Source organism: Callospermophilus lateralis, chromosome 1, assembly GCF_048772815.1.
Source record: "Callospermophilus lateralis isolate mCalLat2 chromosome 1, mCalLat2.hap1, whole genome shotgun sequence".
Taxonomy (NCBI): Eukaryota; Metazoa; Chordata; class Mammalia; order Rodentia; family Sciuridae; genus Callospermophilus; species Callospermophilus lateralis.
Genome location: NC_135305.1, coordinates 221,610,728 through 221,634,779, shown reverse-complemented (window position 1 = coordinate 221,634,779; position 24,052 = coordinate 221,610,728). Strand labels below are relative to the sequence as shown.

Here is a 24,052-nt window from a genome sequence, read left to right as displayed (position 1 = left end):
CAAGCCTAGTTCTTAGAGGGGACGCTGATGGCCAGCAAAGTTCTCCTCCCAGCCTGCGGGGCAGAAGTGTACAAGAGCCACTCCTGGGCTCCAAGCAGCCAAGGGTCAAGTGGTTACCTTTAACACATCTCTTGGTCGTCCTCCTGCTTGTGGTTTCTAACTCGATGCCAACTTCGTCAGGATCTTGCCCTTCTTCCTTAACCGCCTATTAGGAAGAGATGATTTTTTACAAGGTCATTAAGAGCTGGGCAGCAGCACACACTGTTCTTTGCAAGTAGCAACTCCCCAGTAAACAACAGCGAACCCCCTCTTGCAAAGAGCAAGTCCTCTTCTGTTGTGTGGGTTGCAAGCCTAACACAGGATGATCCCAGAACAAGTGGGTTCTCCTTGGGCCCAAGGCCCAGAAGACAAAGGGGAGGCAGGCTGTGACCCTGGGCTCCAGAACTCATCTCAGAGCCCAACCTTGCCCTTTTAAGTTATACCTGGGGACAACAATGAGAGAGACGCGCCGGCCAGGCCAAGGGCTGGGTGGCTGGCCTCACTCAACAGGGCCTTCCCCTCCGGGTCCAGGACCCACAGGCCTCTGCGCCCAAGGAGCTTGTTCCAGTTGGGACCCTCCCCCTACGACTGGGGGATGTGCCTCTAGGGAGGAACACAGGACGCGTGACCCTGGCAGGGAGCTGGAGCAGCAGCACCTCAGTGGAGGTGGCCACGCAGGTGACAGTCTCAGACAGACCCGAGATGACCCCAGGCTCCAGCCAACCTGGAGGCTGAGTGGAGGACGGACGAGTGCAAAGGCCCTGGGGCAGTGGCAGGGGCAGGCAGTGCCTCCCCGTGCGGCCAGCTCTTCAGTCCCCCGTTCTCCAGAGCAGGAGACCGAGGTGCAGCAGGACAGGCGGGCGCCGCCAAGGTCACAGCGTCCAGCCCCGACCCAGCCCCGCGAGAGGTTCGGGGCCGCACCGGGGCGCAGGCGGGAAGGGGCCGGGAGGCGAGGCACAGAGAGGGGCGGAAGCGGGCCAAGGTCACACAGCCGCCCGCTCCGGACAGCGGCGGCCGCGGTGACAGCCCGAGCGGGGCCGTGCGGGAGCCGCCCGCGCCACCCGCGGGGCCCGGCCGCCTCACCTTCTTGAGCCGCTCCATCAGGACGCTCTTGTTGCCGCCGGTGTCCAGGTTCCGCTTCTTGAGCTCCGCCCGCAGGTCGATCACCCGCAGCTCGCTGAGTCGCCGCGTCCCAGCTTCCGAGGGACCCGGGCCGAGAGCGGCAGCGCCAGAGCCCATGTCTCCCGACCCCGCCAGGGCCTCCGCCATCCCCTCTTCGCGGTCGCCGCCACTGACTCTATCTACACCGCCGGCGGCTGTAGCGGCTCTGAGCACAAAATGGCGCCGCCAGAGAGGAAAACGCACTCGCTTCCTCCCGCCCCGCTTTGCGGCCGCGCATGCGCGCCGCTCCCACTAGCGGTCTCCGCGGCACCCGCGCGAGTGCGTCTAGCTGCTTGACTTCCCCCCGCCACAACGCGCCTGCGTTAGTCCTGCAGCACGCATGCGTCGCGGCGGCCGGTCGGCCAGGCGCAAAGCGCCTGCGCAGATCTCTCCGAAGTTCTCTGCACGCATGTGCAGATGCGACCCGGAACGTCGGCCTCGCGCCGGATACGCCTGCGCAGAAGCGAGGCGCGCCGGGGCGGCTGGAGCGGTTCCCTTGCAGGCGGCGCCATTTTGTGCTAGAAGCCGAAATAAAACCGGCCTGGTTCTGTGTGAGGTGGGTGTCGGAGCCAGGGTCCCTGGAATGGCGGAGACTCTGTCTGGGTTAGGAGATTCGGGTGCGGCGGGTGCGGCTGCTCTGAGCTCCGCCTCGTCGGAGACCGGGACGCGGCGCCTCAGCGACCTGCGGGTGATCGACCTGCGGGCGGAGCTGAGGAAACGGAATCTGGACTCGAGCGGCAACAAGAGCGTTTTGATGGAGCGGCTGAGAAAGGTGAGGCGCGGGCGGGCCGCGGGTGCTGGGGCCGGCGGGCGGGCGGGCGGCCGCCAAGGTCACGGCGCGGGGCTCCGCGCTCCGGCGGGAGGCGCGGGCGGGGGCGGCGCGGGTCGCGGCGTCGGGGCGGGAGAGGCCGGCCGCGCCCCCCGGGGGCTCTCGGCTTCCTCACGCCGCGGCCGGCGCCGGGCCGGGGTCCGGGGGGGGTGCCGCGTCGGCCTTTCCGGCGTGGACAGGCCCGCGAGGCTGCTGCGGTTCTCGAGGCGCGACCCCGGCGCGCACCGCCCGTTACTGCCTCGGCCGTCCCCCGGTGTCCTTGCCTCGGTCGTTGCTGCGGAAGGGCACGTGACCGCGCGCCGGCGGGACTGGCCGAGCCTGCAGCCTGCCTAGAGCTCGGTTCCCCCGCGGTCACTGGGGTGCGACCTGGGACCCCGCCTGCGGGGGCAGGCCCGGTCTCCGCCGTGAGCCGTGCCCAGAGGCGTTTCAGCGGTGGCTGTCCCCGAGGGCAGGGCAGGGAAGTGGCTTCCGGGGACGTCGGGGCGGAGTGCCGGAGGCGGCGTGCACCTGCTGCCGTGCAGACCTGGGTGGGACCCGGGACCCAGCCCCCAGCCGGGGAGCTCCTGGGCCTCGCCGAGGCTTCTGGAACCGTCTACAAACAGAACCCAGCAGTTGAAGTGGGTTTGAGCAGAGCCCGGTTGGAGTGCAGCCCGGGCCCGGAGTGTGTGCCAGGAGCCGAGGCCCCGGGTGCTCGCCAAGACAAAGCAGCAGCGGCACAGAGAGGGGTCGTCAGGGAGACCCGACTGCAAGCCCAGCTTCTGCGAAGGTCACCACTGACATGACCGGGCCGGTTTGCAGAGTGCCTCAGTGGTGCCAGCCACTGTGCTGAGCTGGGGTCTTTTAAGTGAATGGCAAATTCTTGGGGAGAAAGATGGGACCTGCCAAGAAATTCTTTTGATTCGTGGTTCTATGAAGCAGGGCCACCTAGTGATGGAGAGGGAGATCTCTGGGCAGTGTGTTTGAGTTGGCCTTGGGGTGCAGCAGGCTCCCTGTCGTTCCTGGTCCCATGCCTAACCCGACTGGAACTCAGGCAATGAGTGGTCATGCTTACCCACAGGACCGAGGCGGGCATGGCCGGGAAAGGGGTGGCTGGTCACTGCAGGGCCAAGTAGCACTTTGCTGGGTCAAATCAAAGGAAATGAGAATGTACCTTTTCCTTTCTGAGTTTTTTTTTGGCCGGGAACAACATGAACAAGAAGAGCTGGAGATGAGTTTGTTTTTAAGCGTCCTTGCAGCAGCTTGAGGAAAAGACCAGACTCGGTGTTAGATTTAGTGTTAGGTAAATCTGCCTCAAACCACAGTTCAGACCTCCAGCGCCCTGCTCGCAGGGAGAGCAAGAGAACAAGTGACCAGCTGTGGTAGATAGGTGTGCTCTGGGGAAGAGCATTTTCAGATCTGTGTTAGCTCTGTTCTCAGGATGGGATTCCCATTTCACCTGAAGGTTCTGTGAAAGTCTGTGTGTGCTGTGGGTTTGTTTGTTTGTTTGTTTTGAGAAACTCTCACTTTGTTGCCCTGCCCACCCCTGAACTCCTAGGCTCCAATGATCTTCCTTCCTTAGTTTCCTGAGCAGCTGGAATGGTAGGTACATATTGTGGTCAACGTTTTTTGGTCAGCTTTTCTTTACTTCCCTTTAGGCAATTGAAGATGAAGGTGGTAATCCTGATGAAATTGAAATTACCTCTGAAGGAAGCAAGAAAACACCAAAAAGATCCAGCAAAGGTACCAAGGACTTATATACACGTGTGATGTTTCTTGCTTATTTGGTTGTGATTTGGGACCTGTGACAATCAAGAATCCTTTGGGGGACCTTTGCCTTGTCATTCAAGTTCTATTTCCCACAGTATCTGTGAATTCTAGCAGAGGATTTACCTTGTTTTTGGATTTGACAGTAGCCCTTGTTTAACCAAACCCTTTTTGTGTTTTCATTTCAAGACAGGGTCTTGCTAGATTGCTTAGGTCCTCGTTAAATTGCTGAGGCTGCTCTCGAACTTGAGATCTTCCTGCCTCAGCCTCCTGAGGTGCTGGGATTATAGGTGTGCCCTACTGTAACTGGCCAAATAGAGTATTTAGGTTGCTTGGGTCTCCTGTTGCTCTAATTTGCTAGAATGTAATGTTTCTTTGAATACCACCTGACCAATAAAGAATGGTCACATTTCTTTCAAAAATTGCCTGTAGGATGAAAGCCAGGTTCACATAACATTAACCTTCATCATCTGATCCGTTCTCTCCCACTTCCTCTCTCCCTTCTATTAACTCTTGGCCTTCTGGACCTTGGTTTTCATGCCTCATCTGCCTCTCTTTCCTGTCTCTTTGTGTTCAGGGCCTTGTTCATCCAGAGACAGCTTCTGATCTCATTAGTAGCAGCTCACCTCAGGTCCTATGCACTCCCTTAGCCTAATTCCCTTGAACCTTGTTCAGTGTTTAGCTGTCCTGCTTGTGTCGTGACTAGATTTTTTAGGATGGGACGATTTTTGCCTTGTCTTCCTTTTCCTTGGTAGTTTGTCTTCGTATTTTGAAAGAATCATCTAAAGCTATGCATTTGGGCCTCTTCAGTTATCTCTTGATAATTGAAGGCCGTGGTGTTCAGACCTCAAACCTAAATACTGCTGTGTACCTGGCCAGTCACAAGGTTTGAAGTGTCCCAGAGACAGGCCCAGTGTCCACCATATTTTGGGAGATAGGTCCTGGGAGAGCAGCCCCAGTGACCTCACTCGAAATGAAGTCACTTGAGTACATTTTGCATTTTTGGCTTTGCCCAAATAAACGTCTGTGTAGAGGAAAAGATTGCTAGAGGGTCGACATGCCTGTGGGCCTCCTTTTTTATTTCTTTTCCATTTAGTAAAAAAAAAAAAAAAAAAAATGCTTTTGGGCTGGGGCTCAGTGGTAGAGCACTTGCGTAGCATGTGTAAAACACTGGGTTTGATTTTCAGCACCACATATAAATGAGTAAAATCAAGGTCCATCAACATCTAAAAAGATTAAAAAAAAGAAATGGTTTTGCTAAAGTTTTATAAAATACATGTATTTATGTCTGGTGCAGTGGCCCACTCCTTTAATCCCAGCAGCTGGGAGGCTGAGGGAGGAGGATCCCGAGTTCAAAGCCAGCCTCACAAAAGTGAGGCATTAAGCAACTCAGTGAGACTTTATTGCTAAATAAATACAAAAAAAGACTGGGGATGTGGCTCAGTGGTGAGTGCCCCTGAGTTCAGTTTCCCGTGCCCCCCCAGCCCCCGTTCTCCCCCAAAAAACAAAATATGCATTTAAGTAAAAATGAGAACTTCTTCCCAGTCAGGTAGCCACTCACTGGTAAAAGTTGGGACATAATGTCCAGATAGTCTGTGTGTATTCTGTCATTTAAAAGTAGACATACAAATAGACATATACATGTATGCATTTATTTCTCTTTAAAAAATTTTAGTCGTGGGGCTGGGGTTGTGGCTCAGCGGTACCGTGCTCGCCTAGCAGTTGCGAGGCACTGAGTTCAATCCTCAATTCCACATAAAAATGAGTAAAATAAAGGTATTTAAAACATTTTTTAGACTTTTTTATTCAAAATTCTCTATAATTTGCTTTTTTCACTCAATATGGTAAGGATAAAAGAAAAATGATCAGGCCTTGTCCTTTTTAAACACCCTAACAGTAATTTTCCACATCAATGTATTATGATTTGCCTTATTAACTCTCCTTACTATTAGTCTGTTGAGGACTTTCTTTGTTTTCCGTTTTCATTGTTGTCACAAACCAGAAATACCTCTTTGAAGTTAAGATAATTTTTTGTTTTGTTTGTTGAGCTGAGGTCCTGCTGTGTTGCCTAGACTAGTCTTGAACCCCTGGGCTAAAGTGATCCTCTGGACTCAGCCTCCCAAATAGCTGGAACTTCAGGCACGTACCACTGTGCCTGGAAAAGGAAGATATTTTTTGATAAGAAGAAGTTTGAGGTTAAAGGGTATGATGTTTTAGTTTGAAATAGCTATTAGAAAAATAGTTTTCCAGCAAATAGTAGATGAGAGTACCTGTTTCTTTCTTTCTTTTTTCTTAATATTTATTTTATTTCTTAGTTTTAGGTGGACACAATGTCTTTATTTTACATCTAAGTGTTCTGAGGATCAAACCCAGTGCCTCATGCATGCTAGTCAAGCACTCTACCACAGAGCCACAACCCAAGTCCCTCTTTTTTTTTTTTTTAACTTTATTTTTTATGTGTAGATGGACACCACACAATGCCTTTGTTTTTATGTGGTTCTGAGCATTGAACCCAGGTCCCGCCCCTGCGAGGCGAGTGCTCTACCACTGAGTCACAATCCCAGCCCCAAGAGTACCCTTTTTTTTTTTTTAGAGAACTTTTTAATATTTACTTTTTAATTTTCAGTAGACACCACATTTTTATTTTTTATGTGGTGCTGAGGATCGAACCCAACGCCCTGCGCATGCTAGGTGAGCGCGCTACCGCTTGAGCCACATTCCCCAACCCAAGTACCTATTTCTTTAAACTACAACCCAACACTGAATATTTGTGCTTTTTTTAAAAATTGTTGATGGACCTTTATTTTATTCATTTATTGATATGTGGTGCTGAGAATCTAACCTGTATGTGCTAGGCAAGCACTGTACCACCTAGCCGCAACCCCAGCCTCTATTTGTTTGTGTTTTTAAAAGTTATCTTTTACACCAGGCACAGTGGTGCATGCCTGCAATCCTTGGGAGGCTAAGGCTAGAGGATCACAAATTTAGGGCCAGCCTCAGCAACTTAGCAAGGCCCTGTTTATAAATAAAATATAAAAAAGGGCTGAGGATGTGGCTCAGTAGTCGAGCGTCCCGGGTTTAGTCCCTTACAAAAAAAAAAAAAGTTACCTGTTATTAGGATAAAAGTATTTTTTATATTCATCTCCTCCTCTCTGCAGATAAAATTTTAATTTGCATTTCTTCACAGATCAGACAACTTCTGATGATTGGCTATTTGTATTTTTTTAATTGCCTTTCCATGTTCTTTGCCAATTTTTGTACTGGAATGTTTGTCTTTTGAGTACTGAGGACTCTAGGAAACGTCATTTTTTTTTTTCCAGTCTGTCATTTGACTTAACTTGTTTGAGGTGTTTTGGTCATTAAAGAGTTAATCTTTCATGTGGACAATGTTGTCAACCTGTGCATATATGGCAGATTTCATTGTGGTTTAAAAGGTTCTACCTGGCTTTAAAATTATATTTTTAAAAAGTTACCTTATTGAGTAACGTTTATGGTTTCTTTTGGGTATTTAATTCATTTAGAATTTGTTTTTGCATGTGGTGTGAGGTGGTAAGTAGGAATCAAAACATGAAGCATTTCTGGTATCAGAAAGATAGCTCCTTCCCAGTCTCCCACTCCACCCCCCACCCCAGCAATAACAGAACATCATTTTCACCACAGATTAGTTTTGCCTGTTTTATTTCATGTAAAATGGAACCATGCAGTACTGTTCTCAACCCTGCGTCCCCTGGGTGGGGTTTGTTCTGGAACTCTACAGTACATTTGACGGGGCAGGTCTGAAAGTTTTCATGAAGATTTGAACTGAATATACAATAATCTGTTTAATGAATTAACTCAAAAAAGTTTGAAATTCCGGAAAGTATATTTCAAGTAATCTCAGCAGTTCTCCAAAATAGTTTTATACCCATAGTTTTATACCCATATTTAGCAGAATATTAACTTATCAGTAAATTTCTTTTAGCAGCATTATCACAAAGTTCAAATTAATAATGTGGTGGTTGAGAATATAGCTGGACATGTAAAGCTAGATTGTTTGCTTTTTAAGTGTTTCCTAATCCTGTGCTTTGCTGGATTGTTTTTTGTTTGGGTTTGTTTTGACATTTTCATACTCAGAGAAAAGTTTAAAAAATAGAGGAATTCCCAGTTATCATTCACCCAGGTTCCCTGAAGGGGGTGTGTGCGTTTAGTACAGTTGCTTTACAGCACCCCTCTTAGCTGTGTGGTAACAAGTGGCCCCTTTAACCTGCGTACTACAGTATTTCCTTAAAAAAAAAAAAAAAAAAGAATGTTGCATAACCATAGTCTTCAGAATGAAGATATTACCATTGTGCTGGGGTGTAGCTCAGTGGTAGCGCACTTGCCTAGGCAGCCAGAATCCCCAAAATGCTGTGTGTATATGTGAATACATATACACACAGCATTTTAAAACAATAAGCAAAAGCACACACCTGTAATCCCAGTGGCTCCGAAGGCTAAGACGGGAGGATCGCAAGTTCAAAGCCAGCTTCACAAAAATGAATCACTAAGGGGCTGGGGATGTGGCTCAAGTGGTAGCGCGCTCGCCTGGCATGCGTGCGGCCCGGGTTCGATTCTCAGCACCACGTACAAAGATGTTGTGTCCGCCAATAACTAAAAAATAAATATTAAAAAAAAAAATTCTCTCTCCTCTCTCACTCTCTCTTTAAAAAAAAAAATGAGGCACTAAGCAATTCAGTGTGACCCTGTCTTAAAATAAAATTTAGGGCTAGGGTGTGGCTCAGTAGTTGAGTGCCCCCGAGTTCAATCTTGGGCAACCAAAAAAAATAAATAAATAAAAGCAATCGAGAGATGTGACCTAAATAACTTGAGAAAGATTTCATAGATTAGATGATTTCATATCAAAAAATTGTCATTTTCCCCCAGAGTAACCTTAAAAGATACAGATTTGTCATAAAATTAATGTAAAAAGAAAATATACCAGAATAACTAAAACTCTGGTGGGGGGAACAGTGAAGAGAGCTTGCTTTAACTTTAATGATAGGATTTTGTAAACAGTGGACGGAAAGTTTGATGATTTGCAGTTTAAAAGCGTTTTTATAGTAAATGATGCTGAAACAATTAGCTGACTAATAGTAGGGAAAATTGCTTTTCTCATATCTTTTCATGCAAAATATGAATTCTAGCTAAGTATGGAAGTCCCAAAGTGAGACTAAAACTGGGGAAAATTTGCTTATGTAAAAGTTTTAAATCTTGGGCTGGAGTTGTGGCTCAGTGGCAGAGCACTTGCTTAGCATGTGTGAGGCACTGGGTTCCATCCTTAGAACCACGTAAAAATAAGATAAAGGTATTAAAAAAAGTTTTAAGTCTCTGTTAACAGAAAAAACAACGAATGATATGTGAGAGACTGACAAAATATAGTGGGAATTGTGTTCCTCTCAACTAAAACACTCAGGGTCACTCCAGGTGAACTGGGCAGCACAAAATAACCACACAAGAGACAGAGACCTTTTTCTTTGGATCCTGTGTCAGCTCCTCTGATCTTAAGGGTCCACAGAAAGAGAGTGAGCCAGTGCTTGCTGAACCCTTTTAATGAGAAGCCATTCAAATGAGGCTGGAGTCAGGATTCAGGGGGCTGAGTGATGTCTGCTGTCAGCAGGTTGACTGACATCTAGGAAGGCCACACCCAAGGGCAGAGCGAGAGAAGGGAATACACAAAGGGCCTTTCCGTGGAACATTCTATCCCAAACAGAGCAAGGGGGTAACATCACAAAGGAACAGGTGAGCATAGCTCAATCCATGGGGCTGAAGACGGGTCCTCAACCTCCAGGACCTAGGCAGTGTCCAGGTAACTATGAGATGTAGTGACGGTCAGAGCCTCTCCGCTCAGGAAGGAGAATGGAAATCATTCAGACTGTCTCCCCACAAGGAATACGCAAAAGTATGCTGTCCAGAGAACATTAAATATTCTTTTTTTTTTCTTTAAAGAGAAAGGGGGAGAGAGAGAATTTTAATATTTATTTTTTAGTTATCGGCGGACATAACATCTTTGTTTGTACGTGGTGCTGAGGATTGAACCCGGGCCGCACGCATGCCAGGCGAGCACGCTACCACTTGAGCCACATCCCCAGCCCATAAATATTCTTACAAATCAGTAAGAAAGATAAAACCCAGTTAACAAAGAGCAAAGACTATATAGGCAGTTCACAGAAAACAAATTGTTGGCACATGCCTTTAGTTCCAGCTACTTGAGAGGCTGAGGTAGGAGGATCATAAGTTTGAGGCCAGCCTCGGGAAACCTTCATTTAAAAAAAAAAAAAAAGAAAGAATAAGGAGTGGTAGTGTGGTTTAGTGGTAGAATGCTCTTGAGTTTAATCCCCAGTACCACACATGCAAAAAAGAGGAAAGAAAGGAAAAGAAAACATGACCCATGTACAAAGATGAGTGCATCTTTAATAACATTGGGAATAGGGATATGGCTTAGTGGTAGAGCACTTGCCTAGCATGTATAAGGACCTGGGTTTCATCCTCTGTAAATGGGAAGAGGGAAACAGAATCTTTTGTTATTGAAGTGAGTTATAATAATATTCATATAATTGCAAAATGTTTTTGTAATTAGAAACATTTTGTGGGCTAAAATTCTGGCTCAGTGGTTAATGCTCAAGACCCTGTATTGATCAACAGAAAGAGCAAGCATGTGCTGCACCCTTTTTTATAGCTGGACATGTAAATATAGCTAGACATGTAAAGCTAGATTGTTTGCTTTTTAAGTATATCTTATAGTGTGCTTTGCTGGATTGTTTTTTTTTGGCGAGGGGGTGTTGTTTTGACATTTTCATACAGAAAAGTTACAAAAATAGAGGGATCAACTAGGGGCTGATTCTGTTTGATGAAAATACTGTCTTGTGAAAGAGAAATTCAGCAGGAATGATACCAAGTTTGGAATAACGTGTTCACCTATAAGAGTTCGAAGCACATTTTGCAAAAAAAAAAAATCTTAAGATGGGTTTTTCAGACAGTATCTATTGAATTGCAGTACTATGACCCCTGTGTTTCTAAATAAGAGAATCCTGAAATGTGAGTAGAATCAAAATAAAAAATAAAAATCAGGCAATATATACTTATGTTGTAAGTAACTTTTTTTTTTTTTTTTTTTTTTAAATAGTGGGTCTGGAGCTGGAACCCAGGGCTCTTTGCATTTGCCAAACAGGCCCCCTACCACTGAGCTACTCCCCCAGCACCAAAGTTTTTTCAAAATAAACTTTTAGAAAGGCGGGGAAAAGGGAGAGGGAATTTCATCAAATAGAGGAAAGAGGCCTGGGGTTATGGCTCAGTGGTGGAACGCTTGCCTAGCACATGTGAGGCTCTGGGTTAGATCCTGAGCACCACATAAAAATAAATAAAGGTATTGTGTCCATCTACAACTTTAAAAAAAAAAAAAAAGAGGAAAGATAATAGAGTAGATGAAGGAGATCGAGAGCGAGGAAGGAGGGGTGGGATAAGGGAGTATACCATAGTGAATGTCAACATCAAGTATATCCATAAGAAACTAATTTTTAAATAAATTGTGAGTAGATTTTAGGAAGGTCAGGTAGAAGGGGTAAAGTGCTGGGGTCTGAATTAGAGCAAATTTTTAAATAAAGCTTGTTTCTTTGAGGTAAGAATTTCCTTACAGCCAGGTGTGGTGGCAGCTGGGGAGGCTGAGGCAGGAGGATTTTGAGTTCAGCAACTTAGTGAGGCTCTAAGCAACTTAGTGAGACCCCATCTCTAAATGAAATATAAAAAGGACTGGGATGTGGCTCAGTGGTTGAGTACCCTTGGGTTTGATCTGGTCCCCAGTACCCCCTGCCCAAAAAAAAAAAAAAAATAGTTACAAGCATTCTTTTTTAGCCTAGCATAAAAGATTTGCCCTTTAACTTTTTATCCAGCTGTGAGAAGCTGTATGTCAATAGTTCGAATCATCAGAGCTAACTGTAGGTGCTGGAATTGCTAATATTCATCATTTTGTTTATTTATGTTTTGCTCTGTATCATTGTTTCTCTGAGGAATATGCTGTGTGTTGCTTGACTAAAAAGCAGCACATTTGTACCAGATGCTCTTCCCACAAACAGCCACTTAGGACAGGTCTAATCTGCTTTAGCCTTAGTGAGAACCTATTTCCACACCTCCTGCTCACAGCCAACTAAGAGCAGAGCCTCTGCTCTTACCCTGAAGAAGGCGTGCGGCCCGCCTTTCTCAGAGTGCCCTTCCAGGCCTGCATGTTGCAGTGTTTGTAAACCAGGAAGTGCCGTAGGCGTTGGAGATGGCTGCTTCGATGGTGTTCAGGGGCTTATACACATAAAAGTCATGCTTCTGGAAAATGCAGCTCATTGATCTTTTGTAAATGGTTCTCTCATTAGGGCGTAAACCAGAAGAAGAGGGTGTGGAAGATAACGGGCTCGAGGAGAATTCTGGGGATGGACAGGTATGTGCAGCCTTAGGAGCAGATACACTTAGTGGATGAGCCGGGGGGCAGTCACGTAATGGTTTTTATTTTGTTTTGTCACAGGAAGATGTGGAAACCAGTTTGGAGAACTTGCAGGACATAGACATGATGGATATCAGTGTGTTAGATGAAGCAGAAATTGATAATGGAAGTGTTGCAGATTGTGTGGAGGAGGAAGATGCTGACAACCTCCCAGAGTCCCTTTCTGACAGCAGAGAGCTGGTTGAGGGAGAAATGAAAGAGCTTCCGGAGCAGCTTCAAGAACATGCTGTAGGTAACTCGGCAGTGTCCCTGGACTGTACCCTGAATGTACCCTGAATGCCATCTACATGGTAGATGATAAACATTATAATTGGAGTGAAGTTCTTATAATGCCAGTATTGTAGGATAATGGTTCCAGTATTTCTGAAAACACTTTGTTGGAAAGTGGAATCTCATAAAGTACCTAAGTACGTGCTATCCACTCATGTGGTGCACCATGAAGCATTGAGGAAGGCTGTTCAGGTCTTTCCTATTATAGGAAGTTGCTCTGTGGTGTTACTATTTTCAAAGCATCCAAGTACTGAAATGAAATATTGGAAGTGCAACAGTTGATCTTTAATACTAACCTCGACATTATGTTTGAAGCTTCGGCTTTTTTCATGTCAGGAACAGTCAACTGTGGTAAGATGTTAGGGGTGGTGTTTGTTGAACTCCACCTGCCACGCAGTAGACATTGAGTCCTGTGAGCCTTCCACAATGTGCTGTGTAGACACTGTTGTCCCTGCTTGTCAGTTGGGGGAATGGGGCATAAGGAAGTAAGGAATATCACCAGATAGCCCACAGCTCATACTAGAGTAAGAACCGGACCAGGCCAGTCCCAGTGTCCATATAGTTAAGTCAGACACCACCTTGTCTTAGTGTCATCACTTTTTTGTTAATTGGGGGGTGGCTTGGGGCCTTTAGATGTGTGGTTTGTGGGAGGCCTCATCCCTTCAGCGGCCTGCTGACTGTGGCTCGTGCACCCTGTTCCGTGCCTGTCAGTGGGCACGTCCTCCTGGAACCAGTTATCCATATCTTGAGAGATAGCATATTATTGTTGAATAGGGGGTTTGATAACAGGGTATAAAATTGTTTTTCTCTGTGTGTTTGTGTGTGTGTGTGTGTGTGTGTGTCTTATTCTTCAGCTTCCTAAAAAGGAATAGCATAAACACTTGAATAGTGGTGAGCAGTAGATACCATTTCTAATTGACTGTATATTCTTAAAGCTCTTTTCTTCCCCTACTAAGTAGAAAATAACACATTGTGTAACAGTCAGTTGGAAACATCCTAAATTTCTGTCAGTAATGGCTAAATAATTTGACTTAATGGGAACAATATAATTTGAGTTAAGAGCATTTACTTTGAATGTCTTATTGCTGTGTGACCTTAGACAAATTACTTAAAGTCTCTAGGTCTCAGCTGCAAAAATAATAAGTTTGGGGAGGATTAAATGGATGAATGTTTACCACAACAGTAAAACAGAAATCGTGAGCTTGTCCATCCATGAGTTTTTATAAAGTTTGCTTAGAACACAGCCATGTCTGTTATTGCTGTTGTCATAACTGCACACAGTAGGAAAGATCGGTAGTCACAACAGAGCCCATCAGCCCTACAAAGCCCTACTTGCTGCGTGGTCCTAACAGAGGTCTACCTGATCTAGACCAGCACCTAGTACATACCAGCACATAGAATTGTGAAATTTTTTACAACCAGTAATGTGGTAATTGCTGTGGTGTAACCATCGAAGTGAACTAAAACAACCTCCAGGAGGGAAGGGAGAATTGGTACAGAATACTGTGCTGCCTTTCTTGCAAACGAAGGAAGGGGTGATCTTTGGTGCACAGGCACTGCGCCCAGTGTGTGTGTGTCTTGCATTTGGGGCAACGGTGCACCGAGGGAAGGAAGAAATGGACCCCGGGTGGTTTTTGATGTATAGCTTTTGTAGACCATTTGAGGTTTTTGATCATGGGAGAGTGTCTTTCCTAGTCAAACCAAGGTGATGATAACATATGCTCATATTTCAGAAATATCCACCTTAAAAGTGAACCAACTTTCAGAGCTTTGGCAGATAGCCAAAATTATCTTTCTTCAAGCTAATCCCCCTTTCTGGGTGTGGGGAATCCCTTGCCTTGCTGGGCAGAGCCCTCATCTAGAATAGAAACTCTGTGCTTCCCGTTATTCCCTTGCAGGTGGGCCATAGATCTGGGTCTTGTCTGTTCCTGTCCCCAATGCAGCTTGGGAAACCACTGCCTGGAGGCGGAGTAGTCAGAGATGCTGTTCTATTCTGGGCTGGGGCTTCTGAGCACTTTCGGATTCTAGACACTATTTCTTGAAAAGCCAGCCAAAACTTGCTTGTGTGTTGCCCAGTTTTTTTTTTTTTTTTTTTTAAGAGAATTTTTTAATATTTATTTTTTAGTTCCCGGTGGACACAACATCTTTATTTTTTATTTTTATGTGGTGCTGAGGATTGAACCCAGCACCCGCGCATGGCAAGCGAGCGTGCTACTGCTTGAGCCACATCCCCATCCCCTGTTTTGCCCAGTTTTGATATCTCCTGTGTAGCCCAGGATATTTTCTTAGAGGCTTGCATCTCAAAATCCATGCTCATATTGTTTTAGTGGGTTTCCAGGTCTGTCTGGAGATGGACGTTTATGTCCAGCATTTTTTCTTTCTAGCCAGAATGCTATTATGCTGTTTTAATCCCCTCACGGTTTTTACCATTTTATAATAAATGGTCTTCATGACTGCTGCTTTTCATTGAACAGATATGCTGTTACATCACCTTATTGATGTAATAAATTATGTTCTTCATTTGTTTCACAGGTAGATGACAAAGAAACCATAAACAATTTAGATTCATCATCATCTGACTTCACTATATTACAGGTAAATTGTTACATGTCTCCACTTTAGAATCAAAGATTAGGCCACAGTTTCTGGAAACCATCTGAGACATTGCATGGCAGTCCCAGCTAACAGTCATGACAAGGTTTGTTCCCTTTGTCAGGGTCTTCAGCAGGGGTTTTGCTTTCTGTTATCCCCGACATAATAGTGTGCCTGGTGCCAAGGATTTCCCAAGTTTGACTGGTCTCCTTGAAGCACCCGTAGCTTATCAGCGGATAATTGAATGGTATATTTTTTGGCATTCTTGTTACAGGTTGAACATCCCTCGTCTAAAATGTTTGGGACCAGAAGTATTTTGGACCTCAGGTTTTGGAATATTTGCAGATGCACAATGAGTTGTCTTGGGGATGGAATCTTAATTCTAAACACAAAATTCCTTTGTTGCTGTTGTTGCATCGTATATACATGGCCTGAAGGGCACTTATATACTCTCCGCAGCATGCCTGTATTTAAATTGCAACCTGCCACAAGTCAGGTGTGGCGTGTTCCTCCTGTAGTGTCAATGTTCGCTGCCCCAAGTTTCAGATTTAGAGCAGTTTGGATTAGAGATGCTCAGCCTGTAATTTTATTGCTCAGGGAAGGGCAGTCTGGCTGAGCCCATCTGGATGCATCCCCTGCAGAAAGATGAGTATTAGGTGAGACAGCAGAGGGTGGAGCTCCCTGAGAAATACAAGCAGAGCACTGGTGAGGGTGTGAGGTTTGAGCAGAACTCTATTGCCACAGCTGGGCCTGTCCTTTAGGCATTTTCTTGTAGAAACTGCCCACGTTTCTTTTTGACTACTGTGTCAGCATCTGTGTGAGTACTGAATGTTGAACAAATCAGAAGAATGGGTGTGGCTTTTGTAAATGTGAGTCTTGTTTCCTTGAATGTCTTTGCCAGCCTACCTAGGTACCTGTCTAGTCTTAATAAAAGTGTCAGCTTTTGGTGATCCTCCTTTTCCTTAATGTCACCTATGTGTTTAATTAGAAATCACCTTTCAGGTGAGATCTCCATGTGCTTCTGCCAGGCAGGGGCGAGGGAGGTGTTGGAAAGCCAGAACTCCAGCCTCAAGGAGGGTGCAGTCCTCAAGGAAATTGGGTGCAGCCCAGCTCATCTTTAGAGCTGATGTCGCTCCAGCTGCGAACTGACACAACCATTCCTGACTCAGGAAGGAGAGGAGGAACTGGATCTTGCCATTTTCTCTAGTGTCTTAGGTCAAAGGTTCCTTTGTTAAAGATGGAAAATATACAGTGTCTTCTAGAGATGAATGCTTCTCTCTAAACAATGTTAAGAGGGGAATCATTCTGAGAGTGATCATTCACTTCAGCTGTAGATGGAGTCTTAATTCTCAATACTGGATAGGTTACAGACGCAGGTGAAAGCAAATCAAAAATAAATGAAGCCAGGCTGGGTACGGTGGTGCACGCCTGTAATCCCAGCGGCTCAGGAGGCTGAGGCAAGAAGATCGCAAGTTCAAAGACAGCTTCAGCAACGGAGAGGCCCTAAGCGATTCAGATCTGTCTCTAAATAAAATACAAAATAGGGCTGGGAATGTGGCTCAGTGATCGAGTGCCCCAGAGTTCAATTCCTGGTATCATCCCCCTGCCAAATGAAACCTGGAAGAAAGTGGACAGTTTCCTAGGCGTCACAGAATGGCGGGGCAGTTCTCAGTGGAAGGTGCAGGCCACTGCAGCCACCGCTGAGTGCTTGTGAAGCTCCTATGATGTGTCACATGTGGTGTTGGCCACCAGGGATAGGTGTGAATGAGCATAAGGACCATCCTCTGTACAGGGCCCAGTCTTCCAGTGTGAAGTCCCCATGGCACCAGGGTTGGGAAGAGGCCTGGACTGAGGGTTGGGAGCACAAATTCATGTTCACACAGGCCTCATTCAGAGTCTGCTCTGTGTTCTTGGACAAATTACTCAGTCCTTCTGGGCTACTGTCTCCTAACCTCTGAAAGGAATGCTAGTGCAAATAGTACCAACCTCCTAGGGCTGGCTGATGGCCAGCATTTGTGTCCAAGGTGTTCACGATTGTGCCTGGAAACCTGTCAGCGCTCAGTGTGGTCTGGAGCTCCCAAGCAGGGTGTCCTGGGGACATGGGCCCTCAATGTGCAGCAGCCAGACTCTGAGGTAGTGAGCCCTAAGGGAAACCTTTCTAGAGGAGGTGCCCCTGAGCCAAGCACAAAGGTGGGAGGTTGTGTGGAGAGCCTAAGGTTGGAGTTCACAGAGGGTCGAGAGCATGCCCCTGCTAAGCAGGGTACAGATGGGGCGGGTTGGGATTTTACTGATATGATAGATGACCTGGTGGGAATTGAGGGAAGGAGGAGGTAGAGGAGGGGTGAATGCTGGAGGGTGCTTGTGTGCCCCGCCCTGAGGGCAGGGTGGCACCACTACATGATACAACTGATGTCACTAAGTCTTGAGTTTTCAGAAAGCTAGATCTGGGTTAAATGAATGAAGTGGTTGCCAGGCTCTCTGTTAGACATGAAAGGAAAAGGAAAGCCCTGTTGTCCTTGAACTTGAGTTCTCTTCTGAGGGACAAATGGGTGTGTGACTAGTGAGACGGTCCCAGAGGCTGGGGAAACCTTATGAAGAAAAGGAGGCTGGCATGTGGGACTGGGGACGAGCTGGCGCATGCCAGCTGTGTGGGGTCTTTCCTTAAACAAGCAGATGCTCCACCTGTCTTGTATAAAGTTCCCCTTGGATTTCACATTCCCTTCTTAGGCATTAGAGTCTTAATTTTAATGAAGTTTAGGTGTTGTCTATGGCAGAGTCTTACTTGCTTTTTTTTGTTGCAGGAAATTGAAGAGCCATCTCTGGAGCCAGGTACTGTTCAATGAAAAACTTAGCAGCTGGGGTTTGGAACCATTCTAGTCTTCCACCTTCTTTAATTTGAATACTTTAATTTTTAAAAGTTGCAGTACTATAGTGTACGTTGTTCTAAAGGTTTACAATCCAGAACATACCAGGATCATAGAGATTGGAAACCCAGCCGTATCACCAGATCTGTGAAAGTGGCTAATTTCTCATTTTGCAAAATGTTATTGGTAAGATGAAATGCTCTTATGCCTTTTTAAGCAAACGGCATTTAAACATTATGGAATAAGTTTGCACGCTCTTAGGAGCTGATGCCTCTGTACCCCACGAAACAGATCTTGTGATATCGGGCAGTACCTTAACTTTGTGGTGTTTGGTTCAGGCAGTGTAGGTAGTGCTAGGGAGACCCATATGAACCATTGGGATGTGCCTGGACTCCAGAAGAGGAAAGAGCTCCTCCATGAGAATTCCAAACAAACACTGTCCCCCTTCTGGACTGCAAATATCTCAGCACCAACGGAAGAGATTCTGATTTTCATGTTGGACTATTCTATTAAACGAAATTCAAAGAAATTTGGAAATTGAGCTGTTTGGTGAACGGTGATACATTCAGTTAAGCACCTTGGACTTCGGAAGCTAAATTTGGAAGAGTCATATATACACGGCGACAGAATGAAGACTGTCAAGAATTCAGCCAGAAGGTTTTGGGGGTTAAATCTCTGGGATGCTTTTCTCTCCCCTGTAGCGTAGAGGCTTACCTAGTAGGCGGCGCGCAAGGTAGTGTAACCAGTGTAACTGTGTGTACCCGCGGGTTTTCCAATCTCTGTGTAGCTAGCAGTTCTCTTCGTGTTAGTGTGGCAGCCGTGCCAGTTCCACATTGTGATTGCTTTATTTCCCTGGTAATTAAACCTTGTGCCATTCTATTCCTGTTAAATCCGTAGAAAATGAGAAAATACTCGACATTTTGGGGGAAACTTGTAAATCTGAGCCAGTAAAAGAAGAAGGTTCCGAGCTGGAGCAGCCATTTGCACAGGATACAAGTAGCGTGGGGCCAGACAGAAAGCTTGCGGAGGAAGAGGACCTTTTTGGCAGCGCCCACCCGGAAGAGGAGGAGGAGGAAGAGCAGGAGGAGGAGGAGGAGGAGGAGGGAGATTTAGATTTGGCCAGCGAGTCAACACGCGCTCAGTGGAGCGAGGCAGACACCCTGTTAGCGGTAGTGAAAAGGGAGCCCGTGGAGCAGACAGGCGAAGGCGCGAGGACGGACTGTGAGCCTGTAGGGCTAGAGAAGCCAGTTGAGCAGAGTAGCGCGGGCTCCGAGCTCGCGGAGGCCTCTAGCCAGGAGGCCGCGGAAGCGCCCACGGAAGCTCCGAGCCCAGAGCCCAGAGATAGCAAAGAAGACGTGAAGAAGTTTGATTTTGAAGCTTGTAATGAAGTCCCTCCGGCTCCTAAAGAGTCCTCAACCAGTGAGGGCGCTGATCAGAAAATGAGGTTTGTTGTTTCTCAGTTTTAGACCAGACGCTATCTCCTTTTCATTGGTCATTTAATGACACACATAAGCTGTTTTTTCTGCAATTGGCCAGCCAGACTGCTGAAATTGTAGTTTCCCTCCCAACAGTGTTTATTTCTCTTTGTTTATTTTACACTGATTACATAATCTTTTTTCTTTTCTCAACCTATCATGGTTGTTTTCTTTAATTCTTCCTAATTACCTTTAGCCCAGCAGAATTAATTAACTCCTGTGGGTCTGAAATCTTACGGTTAGGTCAGATTTACAATACAAGTTTGTCGGGGTATCATTTTTTCAGAACTAAATTTCGGGTAGGTATGCAACCTCAGCACGTATTTTATAATTTTGAGTTTTTTGTCTCCTCAATGCTGCTTCCTCCTGGAGTGACACTGTCTTTTGTCTCTAGTTCTGTTGAAGATGACTCGGACACAAAAAGACTTTCCCGGGAGGAGAAGGGTAGGTCCCGTGGCAGTGCCATTTTCTTGGAGCATGTTGGACCCCAGGATAAGCGGGCAGGGCATTTAATTCTAATCCCTGGTGTCCTGTGTTCCCACCCAGACGTGCCTAAGTCTTTCAGGAGGTCGTTTCCGCTCCATCCTGGATTGTAGAGTGCGAACCAGTTCCTAAGAGTGAATGCAGTGTCTTGATGTGGACACTTGATTTTGGGAGTGTTTCGAATTCCTTGATCCTGTAACCCTGCCTTAAACCACTCATTGAGGAAACAGCTTCACTGGCCTCTAGTTCCTTCTCCAGTGCTCCGCAGAGAGTGAAAGGGTGGGGTGGGTACACAGTATGTGCCTTGAGATGGAGGCGGTCAGAGCATCTTTGTTGATATGGCTGCTGCTTGTGTAAAAGCCACCTCAGGATCCCTGTTTAGCTCAGAGGCAGGCACTTACTCGCGTGCCTGATGCCCTGGGCTCTATCCACCTTACCCCGTGGTTTAGCTACTTGGTCATTGTCTAAGGAAACCTGAGCCATCCCAGCAGTCCTGGTTCCTGTTGTAATCAGCATTCCTGGCAGTGCTGTTGGGTTTGATGGACAGCTGGCAAGTCCTCACCCCAACTGACATTAGGTTGTGTCATGATTGGAGAGCAAATGGGAGTTGTCTCAGCTTTAAACTGACTTTCTTGAAGACTCAGGGTCTTGTGGGTTTTGTATTCTTGACCAGAACTTTCTTTTGAAATAGGTCGTAGCAGTTGTGGTAGAAATTTCTGGGTTAGTGGACTTTCTTCTACGACCAGAGCTACAGATTTGAAGAACCTTTTCAGCAAATATGGGAAGGTAAGAGGGAGGGGCGTTCTGCCAGTGCAGGTCTCTGTGTGCTGAGTGCTCCAAGGTGTCCTGGGGCTCATGTGCTGATGCTCTGCAGAACCTGGCCCTCCCTAGTCAGGAATGTGGGCGCTCCCAGAGCCCACATCTGGCTTGGGTCCCCCCCATCACTGTAAGTTTGCCATCTTCTTATTGGTGGCTTTGTGACCCTCAGGTCTTAAAACCCAGAGAGGGCTGCTATAAGGTTGAATCTAAGGTGTGGACAAGAGCTGTGCTCAGTGTTTGAGAAATAACAATGACTGGACAAGAACAGGAGTGACACTGTGGCATAGTGCTTCAGAGGAGGGCCTGTGCCATCCTGTTGGGATGGGTGACTTTGACCACAGCTGTATCACTGCATGGCCTTGAGGTTGCTACCTTAGCCCACTGGAGGGCAGTTCTGGCTCCTGCTTGTCTGAAGCATCTGCCTCTCTTGCACCTATGTAGGCTGGTGGGTGATGGCCATCGCAGGTACGTCCTGCGATCCCTATATGGTGACACCGGGGTTGGCTTTCTCACCTGCTCTCCTCGCTCCCTGTCTCCCTATGCATTCTGGACTTGCCTCCCAAATAAACTTTTAGGGATAATCACAGGTTAACACCAGCCTTGTTCACGGGAAGAGCTCAGTGCATCATGACAGAGAAAACTAAGAACGTTCACCCTGATTCTTGATGTCCAAGTGCTGAGAGGAGGGGGAGCTGAAGACAACGTGGTCATACAAGTAGCTAATGAAGCCGGCAGGGCCTGTGGTCCCCTTAACTCACGAGGCTGAGGCAGGGGGATGGCAATTCATAGTCAGCCCCAGCTACTGAGTGAAGCCCTAAGCAGTTTATGACCCTGTCTCAACATTTAAAGGGGCAGGAGGTGTGACTGTGGTTAAGAACCCACAAGTTCAATCCCTGGTACCAAAAGAAGAACAAAGCAACCAACCTGGTTTTGTGTGGGTCACAGATGTGACTTTTTGCCCCGTTGCCCATGTTCCTCTCCTAATATGGCTCTACATTTAAGCTCATTTCCTCCCATATTTAAGCCACGTTAAAAGAGTACAGGCAGAATTTTGCTTGTTTTTTTCCCTGGTGGTGCTGGGGGTTGAACCCAGGGCCTCGGGCAGGCAGGGCAGGCCCTCCACCAGCTGAGCTGTGTTCTCAGCCCTCAAGTTGGCACTTTTGTCTCCCCCTCCCTGTCCTCACCCTGCCTTCCTGGCCTGCCCAGGGAGCCCAGAGAACTGTGTGAGGAGGACCGAAGGCCTTTGGGGAACTGCAGGGAGTTGGAGCTGCCCCCTCTCCTTGTGCCCGGTCACCTGTGCTTTTGCTGCTGTGGTGTGGGGCCTGCCCTGCTGCGGGGTGTGTCCGAGCCATATTTGCCTACTTTCCTTCAGGTGGTGGGCGCCAAGGTCGTGACGAACGCCCGGAGTCCTGGCGCTCGCTGTTACGGTTTTGTCACGATGTCCACAGCAGAAGAGGCAACAAAATGCATCAGCCACCTGCACAAGACTGAGCTCCACGGGAAGATGATCTCGGTGGAGAAAGTGAGTGGCCGTTTTCTCCTGGGGTGCAGCAGTGTGAGGAGAGGAGGGGGCACTTGCACTTGATTCTTTTCTTCAGGCAAAAAATGAACCTGCTGGCAAGAAAGCCTCGGAGAAGAGAGACGGCGAAGGGCGGAAGGAGAAGGCGGGCACCAGTGACAGGTGTGCTCTTCCCTGGTAAACCAGCGGGCAGGGGCTGGCGAGGGCACCGCAGCTTGGTAGGCTGAGTATCTGTGGCTCGACCACTGGGACCTGTGTCCCTGCATTTATTTGTATGGGGCCGGAAAGCTGGTGACACTGTCTTCGTTCTAGTCACTTGGTGCTCTTGTGAGGGTGCGGTCACACCTGCTGTGTTTCCCTAAACACCTACTTTAACGGTGGCATGTCTGGGGCTGTCATTTTCAGATCTGCAAACATTAAGAGGGAGGATAAGGCCGACAGAAAAGATGACACCAAAAAGGGTGATGACGGAAGTGGAGAAAAGACTAAAGAGCCCGATGATCAGAAGCCTGGCACCTCGGAGCGCTCTCGAGCCACCAAATCAGGTAGCCAGCCAGCCCAACCATGTAGGAGGTTCCATCTTTTCTCTGTCACTAGCTGGTATGACTTGTTGATTTGCTGGGATCAAGTGACACCACACACCAAGAGTCCTCCTGCATAGTGTGCAGCGTGGAGCTTCCTTCCTGAGGTGCTGCTTTTCTTTTGTTCTTTCTTTTTTTTTTTTTTCTTTTTTTTCTTTTTTGTAGTTGTTGATGGACTGCATGCTTTTATTTTATGAATTTTTATGTGGTGCTAAGGATCAAACCCAGGGCGGCACACATGCTGGCAGCCAGCGCTCTGCCCTTGAGCCGCAGCCCAGCCCCTAGGTGTGTTTCTCACCTCGGATGTCCTCCTCTGTTTCTATAGGAAGTCGGGGCACCGAGCGAACTGTGGTGATGGACAAATCCAAAGGTGTGCCTGTGATTAGTGTGAAGACATCTGGGTCCAAGGAGAGAGTGAGTCGGAATTTCCTCCTACCTGTAGTTGTTCGTGGTGTTTTGTTCTGTTTTACAGTTAACATTATTTCTGGGTGTATTTTAGCAGATTATTGAACCGTTCAATTGGAAAATAAGCTTTCTACCTTTACAAAAATATAGAATTTTTTTTAAAGATTTTTTTTGTAGTTGTAGATAGACAGAATGCCTTTATTTTATTTATTTTTATGTGGTCCTGAGGATGGAACCCAGTGCCTCATGCATGCTAGGCAAGCATTCTGCCACTGAGCTACAACCCCAGCCCCCTAAGAAGTGTAGAATTCATAAAGGAAAAAGGTGGAAAGGTTTTCTTCGTACTCACTCTTGCTCTGACATGAGTTGTTGGTTTTTATTTATCTCCTAAAGCTGTCTTCAAAAGTAGAATCTGGGAGCAGTGGGCGTGTTTTGCATCGCAGCGGCTCTCCTCTGTGAGCCTGAGCCCTCACACAGACGCCTCTAGGCACGGGCTTCTTCTTGGCCTGTCTTCTGGCAGCATATTCCACAGGAGACAGAAACCAGAGTGTCTGTATGGGTTCTCGGCCCAGGTACACTCCGGCTAACGGCGACTACAGTGGTGAAGGCAGGACACCCAGGTCATGAGGGGATGCTGGCAACAGAGACGGGTCCCTGTGCAGGTTGCTTCAGCAATCACGCCTGCCTCTCTTTCTTATGTGGTACAGTGAGAGTGCAGTGGTGTGTGTGTGGCTCCTACCCAGAGAAGCCCCCTGGAGCAGTATTGTGC

At 47.1% G+C, this 24,052-nt stretch overlaps 2 protein-coding genes across 4 annotated transcripts in view; one reads left to right on the top strand and one right to left on the bottom strand.

Moving 5' to 3' along the window:
• Window positions 1-1,861, bottom strand: part of Safb2 (scaffold attachment factor B2) — a 32,591-nt gene extending 30,730 nt beyond the window's left edge. The window contains exons 1-2 of the mRNA XM_076851095.2: window positions 1,123-1,861; window positions 118-205 (exon numbers count right to left, since the gene is read on the bottom strand). Of these exons, the coding sequence (XP_076707210.2) occupies window positions 118-205; window positions 1,123-1,308 (274 nt within the window). The 5' untranslated portion in view covers window positions 1,309-1,861. The remainder of the gene's footprint in view (window positions 1-117; window positions 206-1,122) is intronic.
• The window catches only part of Safb (scaffold attachment factor B), a 31,262-nt gene continuing 8,831 nt past the window's right edge, over window positions 1,622-24,052 (top strand). For 2 of the 3 annotated variants that reach the window (XM_076851081.2, XM_076851072.2), the window contains exons 1-13: window positions 1,623-1,972; window positions 3,664-3,748; window positions 12,148-12,212; window positions 12,297-12,507; window positions 15,082-15,140; window positions 17,939-17,966; window positions 18,899-19,445; window positions 19,871-19,920; window positions 20,651-20,745; window positions 22,151-22,300; window positions 22,377-22,459; window positions 22,703-22,842; window positions 23,204-23,292. In XM_076851081.2, coding sequence (XP_076707196.1) covers window positions 1,784-1,972; window positions 3,664-3,748; window positions 12,148-12,212; window positions 12,297-12,507; window positions 15,082-15,140; window positions 17,939-17,966; window positions 18,899-19,445; window positions 19,871-19,920; window positions 20,651-20,745; window positions 22,151-22,300; window positions 22,377-22,459; window positions 22,703-22,842; window positions 23,204-23,292 — 1,791 coding nt within the window. In that variant the 5' untranslated portion in view covers window positions 1,623-1,783. Of the gene's footprint in view, window positions 1,973-3,663; window positions 3,749-12,147; window positions 12,213-12,296; window positions 12,508-15,081; window positions 15,141-17,938; window positions 17,967-18,898; window positions 19,446-19,870; window positions 19,921-20,650; window positions 20,746-22,150; window positions 22,301-22,376; window positions 22,460-22,702; window positions 22,843-23,203; window positions 23,293-24,052 lie in introns of all 3 variants that reach the window. The other variant, XM_076851061.2, reaches the window with a different exon arrangement.